The sequence below is a fragment of the Gymnoscopelus microlampas genome, assembly GCF_963454915.1.
Source record: "Gymnoscopelus microlampas genome assembly, chromosome: 5".
Classification (NCBI taxonomy): domain Eukaryota; kingdom Metazoa; phylum Chordata; class Actinopteri; order Myctophiformes; family Myctophidae; genus Gymnoscopelus; species Gymnoscopelus microlampas.
Genome location: NC_139942.1, coordinates 51,045,095 through 51,069,093, shown reverse-complemented (window position 1 = coordinate 51,069,093; position 23,999 = coordinate 51,045,095). Strand labels below are relative to the sequence as shown.

The 23,999-nt window shown below is 42.9% G+C and overlaps 1 protein-coding gene across 1 annotated transcript in view; it reads right to left on the bottom strand.

Moving 5' to 3' along the window:
* ptprsb (protein tyrosine phosphatase receptor type Sb) overlaps window positions 1-23,999 on the bottom strand; it is a 186,417-nt gene that overhangs the window by 121,234 nt on the left and 41,184 nt on the right. Inside the window, exon 4 of the mRNA XM_084056464.1 lies at window positions 7,931-8,119. Coding sequence (XP_083912590.1) covers window positions 7,931-8,119 — 189 coding nt within the window. The remainder of the gene's footprint in view (window positions 1-7,930; window positions 8,120-23,999) is intronic.

Here is a 23,999-nt window from a genome sequence, read left to right as displayed (position 1 = left end):
TCACGCTCATGTCACTGTGACTCAGCCAATACAGCCATAACCATATAAGGAGTTCCCAATTTAGCTACGCCCAAATATGGAGTGCGTTGTCTAACCTCAATGTGTCGTCATGGCATCAGGTGCAAACAAATCAAGCCACCTCCACTACGGGACGCGCGCGGGGGAGAAACCGCGCGACAGGATGTGCAATAACCCCAAGTTTGCAACTACTTTCGTCTGCGCCCTTCACCGGGTATGGTCTAGTGGGCATAAAAGGGACAAGGACTGACATATAGAGATACAGAGAGCTGAAAACCCACCTCTTCAGGAAACACTACCCTGACCCTTCCTCTTAGCCTTGCCTTCTTGTTGTCAATTATTTGTACGAGCTCTTGTTTTATTGGATCTTGTTTATTCGATACACTTATTTGTTGTAGCTCTTGCTCATTTGATTTTCCTATTTGTCTCATCTGTTTAAAAAAGTAGGAAGCTGATATATTGCACTTTTACCTTAGCGCTAGGTATACTCTTAGTTGCTTGTTTTAGAAGAGAATGCACTTAAGACTTTTCTTGCCTACCTATGTTGAATGCACTTATTGTAAGTCGCTTTGGATAAAAGCGTCTGCTAAATGACTGTAATGTAATGTAATGTAATCTCCATCTACGGGCATATTGGTTGGATCGGTGGTGTGAGGGCTGCGTAGCGGCTCGAACCTCTAGTGCTTAAAAAGAACAGATCCCAGTCTTGTCGGATGGGGATCAGCGGCCAAACACATGTTAATTAGGGGGTCGTGACATGACAATGTGTGGGACACACACACTGACGTTGTTATTGCCAAGTGATCAGATCATAGATGTGTGTATTCAGTCAGGGTCGACCTCTGTGGATTGGTTGCTGTGGTAACGTGGTAATGACGTGTGAGCCTACATATTAAACAACAACAAACCAGCAAACCCTATGGACGGAATGGAGATCTGTCATCTTCTGTCCCTTCACACCATATCACTCTCAGGGCGCCGGGCAGAATTCCTCCTACCAACAATGTCAGCCACAGAGGCTGATATGTATTATACCACAATGTTCTGTGCCGTGCTCACAGCAGGCATTTCTCCAATTTCGTCCATAAAGCTAACGGCACCGCTCGCATCTTAGCATCCCATATTCTGGGGAAAACCTTTGGTGAAAATATCCGATCTACAAGCTCACAATGCGAAGAGATTTGGTGTAGAGGGAAAAAAGGAGCCAATGTATAAATGGATGAAATGGTTAAAATGAGTGTAATGCTATATTAACACGTTTTGCTGGGGACCCCCTGGAACTCCCCCAAGGACCCCCGGGGGGTCCTTGGTATCTATGATACCAATATGTTAGCAATACAGAGATGGAGTGTTGCGCGCCTTTAAAAGGTTCAGCTAATGACCCGGAGAAAAGACATCCTCAATACATACTTATCTCGCTTATAGAGGCTATTAAAAATAATGAGGGTGGGGGAAAAAAAAACGGGTGAACAAACAACACATTTAGTTTAGGAAAATAGGCAGCAGCTGGGAGAGGTTTAGGAGTTTGCAACGCTTGTGGGCACAAACCTTTTTAACTTTAAATCATCACTAGAGGAAAGCCAACAAACAACTCAGAGAGTGTTTAAAGTGATTATCAATCTATAGAGAACTTGACTACTTTGCCGCGCCGCTTCGCTTTGGCTCGTCTCCATCGGGCATGCTGCTAATAATGACTTATAATTAACTCTCCTATGGTGGATTACCTGCATTTGCATAATAGGACTTGGCAAAAAACGCACCGCGTCTACTTTTTCTCTCTGTCTCGTACCTTTTTAACATTCAGGGTTTTGGGGGGAAAACGTGGAGTGTATACATGAAGGCAATTACAGCGTACACTTTTTGCCTCGCAATAGTTTTTTTTTTTGTACTTACAGCGTGCTCCTTGTCTTACTCGCTGTGCCTTATTTGTAGTGCCAGTCGCCCCAGGGGGGCGAAGAAGAGAAGACAGCGTGCGTGTTGTTACTCCATAAATACATCCTGCTAATAAGCAGCATCTGTTGTATTTTAAACCAGAATGGACAGAATACTATAGGATCACTGCTCTGAGATTCTCCTCGCTGTGAGAACGTGGAGTTAGGAGGAGGAGGAGGGGTGAAATGATGGTGCACGACGAGGGGGTTTAAAGGTAGAGTAAGTGAACATTTTTGGTTGAAACAAAAAGTTTTTGGTTAAAAAGTTAAAGCTCTGCGCCCGTACCCTAAAGTTGGGGTTAGCGAAAGGGCCTACTCTGTGTGGAGTTTGCATGTTCTCCCCGTGTCTCCTAGGGTAGTTAATACCCTCACAAAAACATGTAGTAATCCTTGTTGCTATACCGTATATCGCCTCCCCCATAACAGCCGGGGCGCCTGATGGAGGGGAAAGGAACTGGTTGGAATAACGTGTTCCTTCCACGCGCTACGTCCTACCGGGGAACCTCCCCCCTGTCAGGTGACAAGAAGGCTGTCATGTATTGAAGGAGGCATGAGCTCGGCCCTGGGCTCCCTAGGCTGGTGGGGGGAGTGTAGCGCCCAGGATCACTTCAAAAATTGGCACCGGGTGAAAAAAAAGGGTTACAAAATCATTTAGCTGTAGAGTGTTTGTTCAGTAACTCTCTCCAGCTCTTTAATAAACAGAAAATACATTTCCAGGTGGGCTGCCAATTTCATCAAATCAGGAGAGAGTAACCGCTTAATCAGCTTAAACTTTATAGTGTTTCTTTCCAGTTCCAATTTTTGTCTGCTCGTTCCTTTGTGTCATCACTTCCAATTTCACTTGTTTATCCCGTATCCTGTGTGAGTTCTCTTGATATACCGACCTGAAGTGCATTTTCAGCTACTTACCACTTATTCTAACAAGCAAACATCACTGCCTGCACCTTTTAAATAATACATTATAATACTGAGATATTGGAAAAAACAACGCTCGCTTGGTATTTTGCCAGCAAGCCTTGCATGGCTCCGTGTGATGAAATATGATAATCTGTCCTCTCGGGTGCTCATCCGAGACTCAGGGGGGGGAACGAGCCCGCTGACATTTCTTCCTGTGTGTGCGTGTGTGTGTGTGTGTGTGTGTGTGTGTGTGTGTGTGTGTGTGTGTGTGTGTGTGTGTGTGTGTGTGTGTGTGTGTGTGTGTGTGTGTGTGTGCGTGCGCGCACTTACACGCACACACGCACACACTGTCCAAAAAAACAACAACTTCCAGGCACCAGGGGGGAATGGCAATGTTCCCCGCCTTTCAGCGTGAAGCCACCTTGCAGAGAGGAAGTATGTAACTTGAAACAACTTAATGCTCGACACCACAAGGAGAGGAAGACACGAAGCCGCGCCGGCCTGACAAAAACGGACAGCCACCGGTGATCACTGTTATAGGACGCATGGCTCCTAGCACTGTGCTATATCAGTGATCACTGTTATAGGACGCATGGCTCCTAGCACTGTGCTATATCAGTGATCACTGTTATAGGACGCATGGCTCCTAGCACTGTGCTATATCAGTGATCACTGTTATAGGACGCATGGCTCCTAGCACTGTGCTATATCAGTGATCACTGTTATAGGACGCATGGCTCCTAGCACTGTGCTATATCAGTGATCACTGTTATAGGACGCATGGCTCCTAGCACTGTGCTATATCAGTGATCACTGTGTGTAGGACGCATGGCTCCTAGCACTGTGCTATATCAGTGATCACTGTGTGTAGGACGCATGGCTCCTAGCACTGTGCTATATCAGTGATCACTGTGTGTAGGACGCATGGCTCCCAGCACCGTGCTATCAGTCATCACCAGTGGTGTTAAAGTAACTAAGTACATGTACTCAAGTACTGTACTTAAGAACCATTTTGAGATATTTTTTACTTTATTGGAGTATTTCAAATGTTCAGTACTTTTACTTCTACGACTCTACTACATCTCAGAGGCAAATATTGTACTTTTACTCCACTACAATTATTTGAAGCTTTAGTTACTAGTTACTCTGCAATTATCAATTTTTATTATAAAACATACATTAACCACTTTAGCCCTATTTTATACATAGGCTATTTGAAAATGGCTATTTTCAAACATTTTAGTACTTTTACTTTTGGTACTTTAAGCACATTTTTATACCAATCATTTTGTACTTTTACTCAAGTAAATTTTGAATTCCAGACTTTTACTTGGAATATGGAATATTTCCATATTGCAGTATTGGTACTTTTACTTAAGTAAAATACCTCAGTACTTTTTCCACCACTGGTCATCAGTGTATAGGACGCATGGCTCCCAGCACCGTGCTATCAGTGCTGACACCAGGCGCCACAGCTGACAGAGATGAAGCAAAGCATGCAGGCTTGTTTTACCTCGCCGTCACAGTGGCTGCTGTACAAGTTATTTCTCTTTTTTCTCTCTGTTCTTGTCTCCTCTGCACTGTAACTGTATATCTATTCAATGTTTTACTTCTTTTGTTTTATGCATCCTAATGTCATTTTATCATTTTATTATTGTGTTTCCTTTGCTTGACGTTCTGTGTAAACCTCCCTTATGCCAAGTAAATTCAATGAATTGCCTCGTTGTTGAAATGTGCGATAGAAATAACATTGCCTTGCCTAATAGCACCAAAGTACTTTTACTTGTGACAGAGTATCATCACCGAAGCCTGTTTTTCACTTTCCCCAAATGTCAGCTGTTTATTAGCCGTTTTTGTGTTCGCTGGCTCCCGGGTTGCCAAATCATGTGTGTGAAACAAGCGCCGGTGTTGCCACATCCGTGAAAAAACAAGCGGACCATCTGTGAAACAAGCGGACCATGACGCACTTTGGGTGCTCATATCCCCCCCGACGGGTATGGTCTAGTATCTTTAACCCATTAAGACCTGGAACGCATCTGTGTCACTTTAGATTTCTTTGGCTATTCAAAAATAGCAGATATACAAGCTCATAGCACGGCACCGAGTGCCGCGCTATGAGCTTGTAGATCTGCTATTTTTGAAAAATATAGAAAAAAATATTTTTTGATTATTTATTTCTTTAAACATTTAAAAAAAAAATCACATCCAGTGTGAAGTGGGCGGTGTGTGGTCATCACAACATGACTCACTTTAAAAAAAGGATAAATGACTTTTTTTAAAGTCCATACTGCTGTTGCTGCATATGTGTCATGTGTTTCGCTAGCCAATCACAGTCCTGAATTTGCAAAGTCAGCCAATCACATTACAGTTAGTGGTGATGACACTAGCTGTAATGTGATTGGCTGATATGAAAAAAGTATCGATTTGCATTAACAATGGAAGGGTTAGGGGGTACACAAATTTTTTGGTCGGTGTCCAAAACTCACTTATAGGGGGCGGCTACACCGCCCCAAAAAAAATTTAAGAATCGCATCAGGTCTTAATGGGTTAATTGTGGTATTCCTACTTTAACCTAACTAAAAAAAAAGAGAAATCTGAGTACTTCTCTCCCTTTGCTGGGCCCCCCCTGACACCCCTCCAAGGACCCCTGGAGGTCCCAGGACCCCACTTTGAGAACCACTGCTGTATCACGTCCTACAGTATAGGGCGAGTCAGGATAAGAAGAACCCAAAGCCAGCCTGGACAAAGTGTTGTAAAGAGCGAGCTTTACGCCTAATCCCTCTTTCTACCATCCCAGCCTGCTTACTAATTCCAGAGCTTTTTTTTCTCCTTCTCTGTCTGCATAATGCCTTCCCTCCTTCCTTCCCTCCTTCACTCCGTCATCCTCCCCTCTCTCTGCATGGCAAGTATCTTGTGGATGAGAGGAGCGTATCGTGTCTGTTGGGCTGAGACCTTGTATGTCCAAAACTGTTCCTTTTCTATTATGATTTAAACATCATTTAAATAGTGAAAATCACTTATCAAGAACGTACAAGCAGCCGAATGTTGTTAGGACTTGTTCCGCAAAATGATTGTGCAACGTCCTAATTGTACTAATATATATTGACACATTGAGTGCCAAACACGAGAATTCGAGTGCCATAAAATCCAATTATTTTTGTTTTATTATTTTTTTCCACAAGGGGCACTCTAACACAACTTAGGAATCATCCTAGGTCCCTGTAAAATGAGATGGACGGATGTGACAAGCATACACATATAAAGATAGACGCCTCCTTCGGCTCTGAGGCATTGGTATCACGGGGGGCATTTTAGCGTAGGAAAGCTTCCCTGAAGCTTCCGTGTGTGTCACAGAAGGGGGCGTTCGGTAGGCCAATCAGAGGCAGGTGGGGGCGGGACAACTAGATTCTGACAGGTCTTAGAAAAGACGCACTGTGATTGGCCAGTAGTCAACGCGCTGTGAGCGCTGTGATTGGCCAGTAGTCACTTTGAGTGTCCGTTTTCCTACGCTAAAATGGCGGCCGCGATGCCAATTGCTCCAACGAACTGCAGAGGCCAATGAGGTATCTAGGTTTCTATGTCTATGGTGACAAGGGCCCAAAAAACGTCTCTTCCGTTCTCTCCAATGATATGATCCGAAAAAGCTCCATATCTCCATATCTTTTTACAGTGGTGAAAACAAGCCGTTTTCGACGTGCGATCACTCTGCAATGGCGGATCGCGTTAAAGATATTATTGTTCCAGTCGGTTCTCGTCTTAGACAGGCACATTAGCTTATCAATATGCATCAGTTCCAGAAGTGTGCAGGCAATGTGCATAATATACATATCTAATCAATAGCAGCAATGTCACAGTCAAATGTGCAACGGAGTCAAGCACGTATGCATAGAATGAGAGGGAAAATAGCAGATCTACAAGCTCACAACGCCTTGCATCGCGAGCCGTTGTTTCACTACTTGTGTACGACGCGCCTGTTTTTTTTTTCAAACATGAAAAGCAGAAACATGGAGATAGGAGGTTTGGCTGTGGATGAGAGCAGAGATACATATATTCCCTCAACGCAGGCTGCTTATCATTCATACTTTACGCTGTTGCCTCTGTGTTCCCTCGGGGGGGGTTCCTCCACCTGAGTGGAGATGTTGCTCGACTCGGCCTTGAAACGCCTGCTTAGAGCGCTGGAAAGTAACTAAGTACATTTACTCTTATTTTATACTTTGTCTATTCAAAAATAGCCCGATCTACAAGCTTGTAGATCTGCTGTAGAACGTTTTGAACTCTTACTTTGGTACTTGGTATATTTTGATGCCTATTACTTTTGTATATTCACTCGAGTAAGATGCTGAACGCAGGAGTTTTACTTGTAACAGAGTACACTAGCGCTATGTTTCCTAAACCAGTGCTTTTCAACCCTTTTCATATCAAGGAAAAGGTCCATTATTTATCCGGCATTTGAGCCATGGACCACCGTTTGATGAGATTTAGACTCTCAGACCCAAGAGATATTTTTTTGTTTTGTCCACAATTCCATGCTGCATTGATGTTGGTACCAATAGGAGTGATAAAAGGCAAACGTTGATCAAAATAACAATTCTTAAATTGCCTGCCAAAAACGTTTGTAAACGTTTTTGAGAATTTAGCTATTGGCAAAAAAATATATTTTTAAAACAAATATATATTCTTTATTTTTTTGGTTTTTCCGTTTTTCCGTCCGTCACAAAGAACCAGGAGATAACATTTTCCAAAAAGGTTGCTGCTCCATTCACTTCAATGTTAAAAAATAAACGGACAATAAAATTTACATTTTTCCAATGTAGATGTTTAACGATAATTTAACTCTTGAGAGCGTAAAATGAAAGCAAATGGACCCGGAAGGGTCCATTTGCTTTCATTTTACGCTCTCAAGAGTTAAAGATCTATAAGGGTCCATTTGGTTACCAACTCTCCATCATATACCGTAGCTGGGGACCACCTGGAACCCCCTCAAGGACCAGCTGGTGGCCCCCCGGACCACCGGTTGAGAACCACTGCCCTAAACAATGAGCAACAATGGTCGCCGGTTCGGTCGGTCGGTCGGTTTAGCTCACCTGAGCGGAGCTGCTTGATGCGTCCCTGGCTGCTGCCCGGCTCCACAGGCAGGAAGTCTTTGAACCAGGAGATCTCGGGGTCGGGGATCCCGCTGGCGGCGCACAGCATGGTGGCGGTGCGCGTGCGCTCCACCACCTTCAGCTGGGGGCCCATGTCTATGCTGGGGAAACCCAGAGGCAGCAGGTCCTCTGATGGAGAGAGAGAGAGAGAGGGACAGAGAGAGAGAGAGAGGAGGGTGGTTATAGACACATATAAACACAAACTCTTTTCTCTTCCATCTTCAGCTGAAGTGTTTATTTATAGTTCTCACCAAAATGTGGAATGCCCTGACACCATGCTTTAACCCATTAAGACCTGGAACGCATCTGTGTCACTTTCTGATTTGAGCTAAAAAAGCATTATTTTACACTTTGGCTATTCAAAAATAGCAGATCTACAAGCTCATAGCGCGGCACATCTGCTATTTTTGAAAAAATCGTGAAAATATGTGCAAATCTTTGAATATATATTGTTTTAATGGGTTAAAAGGATGGGAATCACAATGCAAATTTCCCAGCTATTTTTGTACATGTTTGTATTTGTTGATGTCATGTATTATTGTGTTAATTTTGCTATGCTATGTTGATGAATTGAATACATAGGACCAACATGGAAACAAGTCCCCAAGGACTTATTTGCGTTATCCTTTTAGCTTTAATGTTTACAATTCTGACTGATAACGTATTCAAATCAATTTAAGAGTGTACAAATGGAACCAAATGGACCATGGTTTTCGTTTCCCTTACGGGTCCATTTGGTTGAGTTATAGACCCGTAAGGGTCCATTTGGTTGAGTTATAGACCCGTAAGGGTCCATTTGGTTCCATTAAATGTTGTACGCTCTCAGAGTTACAGACCCGTAAGGGTCCATTTGGTTCCATTTGTACACTCTCAGAGTTACAGACCCATAAGGGTCCATAGATATACCACAGTTTACAATTGCAAACGACAGTTTAGGTCATTTAACAGATTCTCTTATATCGACACTCAATAAACTCTCGTTGTCAATAAACAGCAAGGTAAATAGCCACATAAGTAGAGATGCAGAGAGAGAACAGTGTAGTGCCTTAAAGTAACTAGGATAGCAGGTTAAAAAATGAACACATAGGGGGGTGGTAAAACAAATCTAAGGGTGGAAAAAAAGGATTTTTGTTTCCGTGAGGTAGAGGTAATTTACAATGCTCCGTTTCTTTTTTTACATGAAACATAGGGTCTGTGTGTGTAAAGTGTGCCTTTGGCTCAGGATGTGTCCAATCCATTTCTTTCCCTTTGACTTAAATTGCTTTTCACATGTTGACAAATAAGGCCCGGCTCACTCAGGCAGCGCCATGTGAGAGCTACTGTCCCCCCCCCCCCCCCCCTAGAGAGACACAGTGCAACCACTATACCCCCCCCCTCATCATCACAGCTGTGTGCTCACCACTGGTGGAAGAAGAACCGATGTTTTTTACATTAAAACCCATTAAGACCTGGAACGCATCTGTGTCATTTTTTGATTTGAGCTAAAAAAAGCATTGTTTTACACTTTGGCTATTCAAAAATAGCAGATCTACAGCTATGAGCTTGTAGATCTGCTATTTTTGAGAAATCGTGAAAATGTGTGCAAATCTAGGAATATATATATATTTTTAAAGCAAACATTTGTAACTGAAATCTTTGCTTCTGGGGGGTCCCTGGAATAACATATTTTGAGATGGGGCCCGGCGGGCCAATTAGATATCATTTTGAGGGTCCTTGACATGAAAAAGTTTCAGCACCACTGATATAGAAACATACGTTTTTTCAGAAAACTGTTGGGATTTAGAAGACATTTGTAGAATCGGTTCAGGTCTTGATGGGTTAAGTAAAAGTAGCAATACTACAAAGTAAAAATCTTGTATCCAAATTTTTGCTTTGAATATAGCTGGTTTACAAGCTTAAAGATCAGCTATTTTCAAATATACAATGTATAACATAAGGCGTAAACGATCAATGTATGTTTTGTAATAATAACATAAATCAGCAAAGCAACTAGTAACTCAAGCTGCCAAATAATGTCAAATAATAAAGTATATAAAGTATAAAGTAAAGGAGACGGTAAAGTGCAGGGCCTGGTGTGTTGGCATTCACACGGCTACGTTTAGTGTGTGTGTCACAGCTGGGGGGCTGTTGACTAACGTCGTACCAAACACAACGGCCAGTCAGCATGAGTTAAAATGATACTCTTGCATAAACACACGTTTGTAGCCCCCCCCCCCCCCCCCCCGAACCATGCAAACACGCGTGACCATACATACAAATGTGTCGCGCACAATAGTCATACACACAAATGCTCTATCCCTGATTTATGTGCATCATGTCATGCAATGAAAATAATGATATTGGTAGTGAGTGTATTAGTATAAAATAATACTAATGGTAGAGCATGGATTAGTATAAAATAATGATAATGGGCAGGGGGTGCAATGCTCACAGGATGGCCTTGCACGGCGTGCATGAACCTATTTGACCAGGAGCACGCGCAGGCACACACATTTAAAACTACTTTAAATTCACACCTCAACAAAGTTTACAAAGGCGCCCGACTCACACCTAGCGAATTAACATAGGAATAAGCTATATGCATATCAATTGTCCATTGTGTGACCTGTAGTGTAGGTGTTAAGCGACGTGCGCGTCACGTCATTAACCCATTGATACCTGGAACGCATCTGTGTCACTTTAGATGTCTTTGGCTATTAAAAAATAGCAGATATACAAGCTCATAGCGCGGCACCGAGTGCCGCGCTATGAGCTTGTAGATCTGCTATTTTTGAAAAATCGTGAAAATTATTTTTTTTATCTTTTTTTCCGAAAAATTGTTAGGATTTTGAATTTTTTTAGACGCTGCCTCAGGTCTTAATGGGTTAAAATACAGTGCAACCACGTTCCAATTCAGCATTGCAACACTGATAATGGGAGAGAATGTATTAGTATAAAAACAATGATAATGGTAAGGGTTACAACGTGCTTTACAGAACAAGGCAGCATGAGAACCACAAGAGATAAAACAGACAAAAACAGTGGATAAAACCGTGTTAATCAAAACAATAGCAGAGAAAGAAATAATGAAAAACAAAACATTGGAGGCACTGGTGATTTTATAGGGGGGGGGGGTTCAATAATAAGGACCGTCTATATCTGTCACCCTGACATATGCGTGAAGGACATACACATAAGTAAGCGTTTACATTTTACATTATTTGTTACGTACAGTAGTTTGTTTAGCCTACTTTGCAAAATTGCGACCGTCTGCTGGTTTAATTGCTTTATTGGTTTGGGTACTTCGCAAGACAGATCGGAGTTAGCGTTCTTGTTCAGTGTTCATGATAAATGTACGTTTATAGGGTGATGTATTTGCACCGCTGTTTGCCAGAGGAGTGTATTAGTCTATTGGTGAGAGTAGATGATGCAGGTCTGTTCTCCCTGGTGACCGTTTTTGTTGATCTGTGAGCCCACCTGCTAGACTGTAACACACATATAACTGCTCTGGATAATGGATTATTTTGTGGTATTAGGCACACACACACACACACACACACACACACACACACACACACACACACACACACACACACACACACACACACACACACACACACACACACACACACACACACACACACACACACACACACACACACACACACACAGCATTATAAAGAGGTTGCACTTTTTCACAGATGTTCGTTTAGTTTTTTGTTTTTTTTTCTCATGCCAAAATCTTGTCCCCTCTCCTGACAGAGGCTAAAATAAACCCACTATAATGATAGGAGGCAAGAATACTAAGAAAAGGACAAATAAAAGTGTGTTCATAGTTACTTAACCCGTTCAATCCAGGAACGCATCTGTGCCATTTTAGATGTCTTTGGCTATTCAAAAATAGCAGATATACAAGCCTTGTGAGCTTGTATATCTGCTATTTTTTGAAGAAAACGTGTAAATGTGGTGTAAGGTTTTTAAAGCGAACGTTTGTAAAATATTTTGTTCCAGGGACCCTCCAAAAGCGATGATTTGAGTTAAAAATGTTGTTTAAAAAAATACATGTATTCAAAGATTTGCACAAATGTTCAAGATTTTTCATAAATAGCAGATCTACAAGCTCATAGCACGGCACTCGGTATAGCCAAACGTTTATAAACGCTTTTGAGAATTAAGCTATTGCCTGCCAAAAAAGTTGATAAACGTTGTTTTTTAAAAAAAATCAAAAACAAAATAAAAAAAAAATCTAAAATGATTCTTTATTTTTTTGTTTTTTCTGTTTTTCCGTTCTTCACAAAGAACCAGGAGATAACATTTTCCAAAAAGTTGCTGCTCCATTCACTTCAATGTAAAAAAATAAACTGAGAAATAAATAACATTTTTCCTATGTTTTACCATGTAAACTGCTGGCAGTTTTTGAGTACTATTTTTGAAAAACCTTGGCAGTTTAAGAGTTAGTGGATTAAAGACGACACAGATTTTTGCAAGTTTCATAGGTCTTCAGGCAGGCCTAGAAGCCATAGGAGCAAGAGCCTGATAGCCCCAGGTAATGAGGCCAGTTTTAGGAGAAAACCCCCCCCCCTTTAAAACAGGAGAGCCTGACCTGGAGGATCTAATGAGCATGAGCGCCCCCCCCCCCATGGCTATGAGCACAGGCCTAATGAGGGGTCAGCATATTGTTGTTGTCGGGCAGAAACCTCTTATCTCCATTTTCTATCTTTCTGTGTTTTTTCCCCCATAAATTGATGCCCCTACGCCTACGTGATCATACTACAATGTCACAAAAAAGCATCAAAAGTAGCAGATCCTCGAGGTCGAAACGCGGCGCTAAGCCACTTGTAGATCTGCTACTTTTACTATTTTTTAAATTTGAATCCTGAAAAGTACCACTTCTTGGACGTATGAGGTTCACAACCGGCCGATGGAGAGGATATCTGACATATAATAGGGAGCCTGTCCATTCAGGACTGTTATAAAGCCTTCTGTAAAATGTTCAAATCAAATGTGAAACCAACAGGTAAGGAGTGCAGACAGAGCAGCGGTTACATGAGGGCTATAGTTAGCAGCCTGTCAGCTCAGAGTTAGAGACATGATAATAGCTTTTATTTGGCAGCGGCCAGAGTAATGTTTACCTGGCATCCTATTATAGTGTTGATTTTGCCAGCAAATCTTTATTTAGTTTCAGTCATAGTTCAGTTGAGTAAAGTTCTGTATAGTTCTAGTCGTATTTTAGTCAACTGAAATGTGTTACTTTAAGTCTTAAGTTTTAGTTGACTAAATATCAAATACAATGTTGGCGGGCCTTGATGGCATCGTAATGATTTTCACTTAGCTGCTTCCCGAAAATAGCCGATCTACAAGCTCACAACGCGTCGCGCTGCGACGCGTTGTGAGCTTGTAGATCAACTATTTTCGGTCTGTGACTCCCGCGCGCACCCCATGATGACTTGACTTTTAGTTCTATTTTCCACTAGTCCCTCCCAAACATTTTAGTCTAGTTTTTATTTGTTGACGAAACTGTCAGTATATTTAGTCATAGTTTTAGTCATCATAGATTAGTTTTTATTTTTTGTTTAGTTTTCATCAGTGAAAAAAGCTAGCCTACGATTTTTTTTCGTCGACAAAATCAACACTGACTGCGTCCTATAGGTTTCTATAGTTTAAATGAACAGATTATTATTTTTTTGACTGATCCTAGATCAGTGCTTCTCAAACTTTTTCATGCCAGGGACCCCCAAATTGATATATATTTGGCTGCGGACCCCCATCGGAAAATTTGTTGTGCCAGGTACCCCCAGAAGCAAAGATTTGTGTTAAAATGTTCGCTTTAAAAGAAATATATTCAAAGATTTGCACGAATCTTCAGGATTTTTCAAAAAATAGCAGATCTACAAGCTCATAGCGTGGCACTCGGTACCGCACTGTGAGCTTGTAGATCTGCTATTAGCTAAATGCTAATTTACAGCTAATGCTAATCTGGTTTAATTTACAGCTAATGAATCTAATCTGATAATGCTAATAGATAATACTAATGCTAATCTGGTCTAATTTACAGCTAATGCTAATCTGGCTACATGCTAATTGCTAAATGCTTTATCCAAAAGGGAATTGCAAGGGAAAAATAGCCGATCTACAGCAAGGTCACAACGTGTGGCGGTTGTGAAACCTTGTAGATCGGCTTTTTTTCGTAACACATGTATGTGTTTACCTTGCTTTACTGCAAGTCACTCTGGATAAGGAGCGTCTAGCTAAAATGCCTAAATTGTCAAATGTAAAGGGAATTACAAAAAGGTCGGAGCAAAGGGAAATTACCTGCCATCTACGAGGTTGCGACACGTTGCGAGTGACCTTGTAGATCGGGTATTATTCGGCGCGTGACACGGGCGCACGACTAAGTATAAATCCGCCATTATGCACACCGCCTCCAACAAACACACACGTCCCTATGGAGACAGGTGTCCCGCCGTGTGTGTGTGTGTGTGTGTGTGTGTGTGTGTGTGTGTGTGTGTGTGTGTGTGTGTGTGTGTGTGTGCGCGCGTGCGTAATGAACGGGTAGGTCTAATAACTATGCAGAGGACGGCTCAGAAAAACAACAGTACTAATTAGACGGCGGTGCGGCGGGGGAAGACGGGGAGGGGGAGGGCAGGGCGATGGGGGTAATAAGGACTTGTTAGCGGTAATTGTTAAAGTGTACCAGCGATTAGCTGAGGACGCCCGATCTGGGGAGAGGATGTGCTTTGGGGCCACGATCTGAGTGTCATGTGATGTGTGTTGTGGATCAGTGGACGCGAGTGCACGAGTGTGTGTGTGTGTGTGTGTGTGTGTGTGTGTGTGTGTGTGTGCACGAGTGTGTGTGTGTGTGTGTGTGTGTGTGTGTGTGTGTGTGTGTGTGTGTGTAGTATTCAAATTTGCACCTAAAGGTGTTTAGATCTTAACACATCCTCGGGACGCGGCGCGGTAATTAGCATTGACAGCTCTGCACAAAAATGGTGTACAAAGGAAAATGAGTGTGTGCATACCTGGACACGTACACACACACACACACACACACACACTCTCGTGAATGGAATTAAGTGTCTGGGTGACAACAGCCCAGATGGCCAGCCACATAATCACGCATCCATCAAGAGGCGCACACAACACACACACACACACACACACACACACACACACACACACACACACACACACACACACACACACACACACACGCATAGACACAGACGCACACACACACACACGCACACACACACACACACACACACGCACACGCACACGCACACACACACAGTGTCACTCTACCTGGTAACATCATTACATAGTCTCTTAGCCCATTAAGACATGAAGCCGATTCTAGAAATGCCCTCTAAATCCCAACAGTATTCTGTTGGGATTTATTTCTATATCAGTGGTGCTCAAACTTTTCCATGTCAAGGACCCCCAAAATGATATGTATTTGGCCGTCGACACCCATCTCAAAATATGTTGTTCCAGGGACCCCCAGAAGCAAAGATTTAAAAGAGTTAAAAATGTTTGCTTTAAAATAATATATATATATTCAAAGATTTGCACACATTTTCACGATTTCTCAAAAATAGCAGATCTACAAGCTCATAGCGCGGCACTCGGTGCCGCGCTATGAGCTTGTAGATCTGCTATTTTTGAATAGCCAAAGTGTAAAATAATGCTTTTTTTAGCTCATATAAAAAAATGACGCAGATGCGTTCCAGGTCTTAAGGGGTTAGAGTGGGGAAGTAATTACCAAGACAGCAATTTGCCTGGCTGATATAAATCAAGGCCCCACAGGAGGCTCCTGATTGTGGATCAGCAGCAACACAACGTCAGCCTGCCTGGTATGGGCTCCATCACAGCATCACCCAGACTAAACAAAGGAGTCTAAAAAACCCTGTTTATTAGTTGGTTGGCGTGATGGTGTAGTGTAGTCAGTGGTGGAAAGTAACTACGGTAAGTACATTTACTCAAGTACTGTACTTTAAGCCCATTAAGACCTGAGGTTCCGATTCTACAAATGTCTTCTAAATCTGTTTTTTTTAAAAGCTTATGTTGTCAGTGGTGCACACATTTTCTCGATTTTTCAAAAATAGCAGATCTACAAGCTCTGCCCCCAAGATCTGTGTTAAATAAGAATAAAAATTATTCAACATTTTCTGTGTATTTCAAATATTTTCAAAAATAGCAGATGTTCAAGCTCAAGCTTGTTGATATACAACGATAATGTTTCTTTCAATCGATGCTAGTCATTTTTTCTCATATTTTTTTGCTTCTTACATTAGTTTTTGTCGACACTATGATTTAGTAGCATGCATGTTGTTTACTTTAGACAGATCACAGATGCTAGGTTCATTGTTTACCATATCCTATAGTTTCGATGTATAAAATGGTAATTAGATAGCATGTTGTTTAATTTAGACAGACGCTAGATTAATTGTTTACATCTGGCATCCTACTCTTTCTTTGAGGCTCTACATTGTTCTCTATTTATGTGATTATTTACCTCATTGTTTATTTAATTGACTAGAGGTCATGTTTACCCCCACATCTCCACCCAACCTAACCTGCAAAGTAACAAGTAACTAATAAACAATATTTGCCTCTGAGATGTAGTGGAGTAGAAGTAAAAGTATAGACAATTGGAAATACTCCCGTAAAGTAAAAGTACCTCAAAATTGTACGAGTTTAAGTACAGTGCTTGAGTAAATGTACTTAGTTACTTTGCACCACTGCCAGTAACACAGACACACACACACACACACACACACACACACACACACACACACACAAACACACACACACACACACACGTGTCAAACAGTCTGCGTAGCGCACGCTTACGATTCTGTCTCTGTGTTTTCTCTCTCTCCTTCTAGCAGGCCCTGTGCGTTCCTTAATACCTGTCCTCACTACTAGACACACCTTCTGCTTTCTGCTGAGACACAAGCTACCAGGAGAGAGAGAGAGAGAGAGAGAGAGAGAGAGAGAGAGAGAGAGAGAGACGGAGAGAGAGAGAGAGACGGATAGAGAGAGGGGAGAGAGAAAGAGAGATATAGAGAGAGACGGAGATAGAGAGAGAGGAGAGAGAGAAAGAGAGATATAGAGAGACGGAGAGAGAGAGATAGAGAGACAGAGCAACGGATAGAGAGAGAGAGAGGGGGAGAGAGAGAGACGTGGCCGATAAGCGTGCTCTCTCTCTCTCTCTCCCTGCAGAGATGGGCTCTGGAGAGGGGCTGTCAGATAGGATTGTCAAGCTACTTCAGATAGCAGCTACTGAGAGAGAGAGAGAGGAGGAGGAGGGAGAGAGAGAGGATAAAAGGGAGGCCTGCAGGAGAACGTACAGTAGAGCTGTTCAGGATGTCATGAAGGACAGCGAGGAACGCTGGGGCTGAGGGAAAAAAAATCACAGCACTGAATATTGTTGCTGTTCGGGGCAGAAAAACCTCTTATCTCTATTCTAACTTTGTGCGTTTTTTTTTTCTCGTAAATGAACGCCCTACTTCATCATACAAGAGTGTCACACAAAAGTAGTGAAAATAGCAGACCTACAAGCTCAAACAACACGTTTTCATCGCAGCAACAATGTTGATTTGATTGATAATTTTCCATCCTATGTTTTTCCTTTATCATCCGTCTCTTACTACTACTACTATACCCCTATTGTCTCTTTTCTGACTAAAATAAACTACCAAAACAACTCCTACAATTTCACCCACTTGCTTACACCTATAGTGTAAATCTGTGATGTGACAATATGGCTGACTCTGATTCCCTCTCTCTCTCTCTCTCTCTTCCCATTTCCGCTGCGCGCAAGCCTGTAAAACGAGCTGAATATAGACTCCCCCCCCCCCCCCACCACCACCCCCACCCCTACACCCCCACATCTCCACCTAACCAGCTGATCAATGCTAATGATCGTGCTGATCAGAGGGACCGGATCGATGACCGGGGTCGGGAGGCCGGCTGTCTGATGAGGCCAATATGCAGCCTGTACACCTAACCCACCCACCTAACCAACCCCATCCCCACCCAACCCCACCCCCACCCCCCACCTACCCCGCCCCATCTCCCCAGAGAGGTGATCAGATGTTGTTTTTCCATCTCTATCCAAGCAAAAGCAACCAACCAACCAGGGGCCGGAGGAGGTGTGTTTAGGAGGGTGGAGGCTTAATAGGTGGAGGAGGATGAGGAAAGGGAGGGAGGAGGGTGTAATCCCCCTGTCAGGTGTTTACTGTTGCAGTGATTCTGCAACCTTCTTTTGACCCATTAAGACCTGGAACTGTGTAATTTTTAGATTTGAGCTAAAAAGCATTATTTTACACTTTGGGCTATTCAAAAATAGCAGATATACAAGCTCATAGCGCGGCACCGAGTGCCGCGCTATGAGCTTGTAGATCTGCTATTTTTGTAAAATCGTGAAAATGTGTGCAAATCTTTGAAATATATATATTTTTAAAGCGAACATTTTTAACTCAAATCTTTGTTTCTGGGGGGGTTCCTGGAACAAAATATTTTGATGGGGGTCGGCGGCCAAATACATATCATTTTAGGGGGTCCTTGACATGAAAAAGATTGAGCACCACTGATATAGAAACATAGGTTTTTCAGAAAACTGTTGAGATTAATAGGAGAAGACTGTAGAATCGGCTTCAAATGTGGTTGCACTCTATTTTAATGACGTGACACGTACGTCGTCGCGTAACACCTACACTACAGGTCACACAATGGACAATTGATATGCATCTATATAGGCTCATTCCTATGTTAATTCACCTGGTGTGAGTCGGGAGCCTTTGTAAACTTTGTTGAGGTGTGAATTTAAAGTAGTTTTAAATCTATGTGCCTGCGCGTGCTCCTGATCAGAAAGGTTCCTGCACGGCGTGCAAGACCGTCCCATGACCAATGCAACCCTGTGTATGTATGTATGTATGAGTGCGGCATAAACAGCTGCAACTGACTGCAAACTAAATACGCTAATTTAAGAGAGAGAGAGAGAGAGAGCAACAGCCTGCCTGATCTTTAAACCTGGGTGTGAAGCAGCACCGTTTACTCCACACTGGGTGTAGCAAACAATTGGTTCACCGATCTGTGCGCCCGCCCACGCCCCGCCCCGTGCCCCTCCTCCTCCCCCAAATGTGCAGCATTGAGAGGCCCTGACGTCACAACATTTGGGGCGACGCCCACAGCACTCTGGTTGAATGGGGAAAGTGAAAGGTCGACTCCCACTTCCTATGCCAGGAATGTCAACAGCTTGGCCCAGGCTTTCTTTTTGAGCAAAACACGAAAGAAAATTAAAGCCTTGGAGATCGAGGCTATACTGGGTGTGACGTTTTTCTTTTTCATTTCAAGGACCCCCGGTTTGATATGCATTAGGCTTCAGACTCCCATTTGATACCATGTGTTTGGTGGGGGGGGACCCCAATCTACCTTGTAAAATTCTCAGTGTTTATTTAACTCTGAGAGTGTACAAATGGAACCAAATGGACGTGATGTGATTCTCTGGAGAGAGACGTGACAGTGACGCACATACGCGGCAACGCAGAGGAGAGACCAGAATCCGAGAGACACCGGAGGGACAAGGACAGATAGAAGACTTTAAATGAACGACTTTTGAAGCTGCACGTCCCTATTCTGGGCATGTCATTATTTCTAAAAAACCTCTCTTAGAGAGCCACAGTGTAGAAGTGACAGAGAGAGAGAGAGATTGTTCTTGTTTGAGGAATAGGCAGTATATATATATATATATATATACATATTTATATATACACTAGGGGTGTGCCGATATATCGTCCCGCGATATATCGTGATACGTTTTCGTGACGATATGTATCGTTTTGGGAAAGAAAATATTGTTTTGAAAAAAAAAATGTTTTTTTTTTTTTTACAATCATTATAATCAGGCATGCAAACAACCCCGAGGTGAAAAGGGTGACAACATGTTTTTTTTGGGGTCAGGTGTCACACTATTGTCCTATTTGGATTCAAAACGGCTATTGTAGCTGAAAAGCTACAAGTTTGCATGTCTGAATAACGGTCTGAATAACGCAAAAACAGAATTATTTGTTTGCATTTGCTTTTTTTCTCCCCCATATATTTTCATAATAAAAAAGTGCGTATCGTATCGAAATCGTATCGAAGTTGTGAGCCAAATATCGTATCGTATGGTGAAATTAGTGTATCGGCACACCCCTAATACACACACACACACACACACACACACACACACACACACACACACACACACACACACACACACACACACACACACACACACACACACACACACACACACACACACACACACACACACACACACACACACACACACACAGGGGGTCTGAACATACTCAGTTATCCCACCCCACTTTTGGGATGAAGAAAAAAGAAGGGGAAAAAATGAAGAAAAAAGAAAAAACCTCCGACATCTACACTTCATGAGTACATTTTTTGTATCGAATAAACCCAATGAAAGTTACAAAAAAACTTGCGCGCGTGCATGTGTCCCCTTTGGTTCTAAAATGCCCTCTGCGTCCCTACACACACACACACACACACACACACACACACACACACACGGGGGAGAACCTGTGTTCCAATGGAACTGCACCGCTGCGGAACGCAAAGCACTGCAGAGAGTGGTGAGAACAGCGCAGCGTATCGTAGGAGGGGACCCCCCCCCCCCTACTCCCCCCCTACTCCAGGATACACACGAGAGACGCTGTGTGGCTATTGGCTAAGGCCTGAAAGCATCATCAGGGACATTCACTAGTCTGTTCAAACCGCTGCCGCATCCACCAAAGAAATCTTTTTTTTTTTTTTTTTTTAATTGTAAAGACACGCCCCCTCACACATTAGAAAGACAATATCAGTCACCATGCAGAACTAAGGACTGGTGTTTTACGATGAATCTATCACGATAAAACTTTGGTTTGAAGTTACAATGGGTTTGTATAGGAAGGGGGCGTGTCGGATAAAATGAATATCAAATATCTAAATACTGAATCAAGCAACTTAAAAACTGTCCGGGTAGTAGACGTTAGACGTTAAAATGACCCCAAACATGCCTGAAAGTGAAATATCCCTTTAAGTAAAAAATGTGAATACTTTTCCCCCCCACTGCTTTTAACCCATTGAGACCTGAAGCCGATTCTACATGTCTCCTAAATCCCAACAGTTTTCTGAAAAACGTATGTTTCTATATCAGTGGTGCTCAATCTTTTTCATGTCAAGGACCCCCAAAATTGTATTGTATTTGGCCATGTATTTGGCCGCGGACCCCCATCAAAAATATGTTGTTCCAGGGACCCCCAGAAGCAACGATTTGAGTTAAAAATGTTGGCTTTAAAAATACACATATTCAAAGATTTGCACACATTTTCACGTTTTTTCAAAAATAGCAGATCTACAAGCTCGTAGCGCGGCACTCGGTGCCGCGCTATGAGCTTGTAGATCTGCTATTTTTGAATAGCCCAAAGTGTAAAATAATGCTTTTTAGCTCAAATCTAAAAATGACACAGTTCCAGGTCTTAATGGGTTAAAGTAGAAAGAGCTGTGACAAACATGACACGTGTGTAAATGAAGACGCTCAACCATTTGCAGTTTCAATAAGGCTGCAGTTAACACATGTGTCATCTGCATCATCGTGCAGCCATTGTTTACACGGACATTAAACAGTTATTACCGTCGTCAATACACATACAAGCTTTCATTTACACCTGCACAGGCTTATACAGAGCACTGCTGCTGCTGTGGGCTTTGAGCTGCTGGAAAAAAAACTAATAATGCTCCTTTGGGTCTGTTCATTTGGCAGAACTCATTTTCAGCCACTTTGAGGAAAATAAATTGCATTTTTGTTGCCGATATATTAATTGCAGGATCAACACTACAATAGTGTCTTTTTTCCCCCCTACAACAGTTATTAATCAGACCGGGAATTAATATATTATGTATGTGTGCGTTTTATTGTGTGCTTGATTTGTTTAGCTGGCGCTTGGCTGTTCCCTTGTGTTGAACTGTGTGTGTGTGTGTGTGTGTGTGTGTGTGTGTGTGTGTGTGTGTGTGTGTGTGTGTGTGTGTGTGTGTGTGTGTGTGTGTGTGTGTGTGTGTGTGTGTGTGTGTGTGCGTGCGTGCGTGCGTGCGTGCGTGCGTGCGTGCGTGCGTGCGTGCGTGCGTGCGTGCGTGCGTGCGTGCGTGCGTGCGTGCGTGCGCGCGTGCGCGTGTGTGTGCCTCAAGCTCACCATGCATTGCAAGGCGATGAGCTTGTAGTTAAGCCATTTTCAGCTAAATTATTTGGTGTAGAGGGAACACAAAGAGCAGACCAAGTACATAGCCATACCCGTTCAACTCAGTTTTAGTTCATCCATCCATCCATCCATCTCCGGGGGACGTACATCCAGCCACACACACACAGGGCAGTGACATCACACCCAGCTCCAGTCAGTTCATATCATACTGCTGTATGGATCTGAACCCTGGAGGATCACCAATAACTAATAATCACCAATAAACTGAAGACTTTCATCAACCTCATCCACAGTATCCTTTATTTACCATTCTACTGGCCTCATCCACAGTATCCTTAATTCACCATTCTATCCACCATTCTCAGTCTCATTTAAATTGCTACCCTCTACACCCTACCCACAGCTGGTACACACGCACGCACACACACACACACACACACACACACACACACACACACACACACACACACACACACACACACACACACACACACACACACACACACACACACACACACACACACACACACACACACACACACACACACACACACACACACACACACATTTCAACTCATATGTCTGTTTCCCATCCCTGATTATCGTCTCTCAAATGTGTTCTGCTTCTTTACATCCATACTAGTCTGTGGTGCTACCAGCTCTTCCAGGTCCCATAGTGCTTCACAGGTCCTGTCCTGTCCTTTCCCTTCCCACACGGGGCTATAGTAGCCACTCCTACCGCTCATAATGCCGGGGGGCACACCCCCCCACCCCCTACCCCCACCCACCGAAGGCACCCCGACCGTGCATCCCTCCCTTATTCTCTTTCAACCCCTCCCCCTGTCCCGGTGGACCACCCACCCACCCAGTGCCCTTCCCATGGATCGACCTTGGCTCCCCTTCATCTTGGCTCCACGTTGATGTGACCCCCCCGCTTCACATCATCATCATATTCCCATAAGTCATCATTATTCCCATAAGTCATCCTCACTGCATGCTCTTATCATCATCCTCCCAATACCAGCACACCACCGACTCTTCAGGGCCTTGACGACTCACTTACATCCTACTGGAATGACTGGGAAAGCTTCTAGTCTGTTCACACACTAACCATTACCTACAGCTACAACCTATTAATGTCTAAATGACTCAACCTATAAGGATAACCTATAAGGGCTGTAAGATTCCTCCAGGAGCGCTGCCAGGAGAAGCTACTGTACTGGCACCCAAGTTCTAAAGACACTTGTCATGCAAGGGTTAAATAATGTTCAAAAATGTATTTTGAATGGCCGTTGCGGACCATCATATACAATATGTTCCAACTCGTCCTCTCAAGCCAATCACTCCTACATTCACACAGACCTAATACAAGACTGAAGAACGCCCACGACTTCCTCATCCAGAAGCCAAGTGGATCTGCTCATACATCCATCCATCCATCTGCTCATCCATCCATCCATCCAAATTCAATCCACAAAATGTTCAACATGTCACCCAAAATAGAACTTACAAAAAAAGGTTCAGTCAGATAATTCACAAATAGATTGAGAACATTAACCCATTCTATCCGGGAACTCATCTCTGTCATTTTAGATGTCTTTGACTATTCAAAAATAGCAGATCTACAAGCTTGTAGATCTGCTATCTTTTTTTAATCGTGAAAATTTGTGCAAATCTTTGAATATACATTTTTAACTCAAATACTTGCTTCTGGGGGTCCCTGGAACAAAATAAGTTGAGATGTTTTTTTTTTTTACTGTTAGGATTTAGAAGAC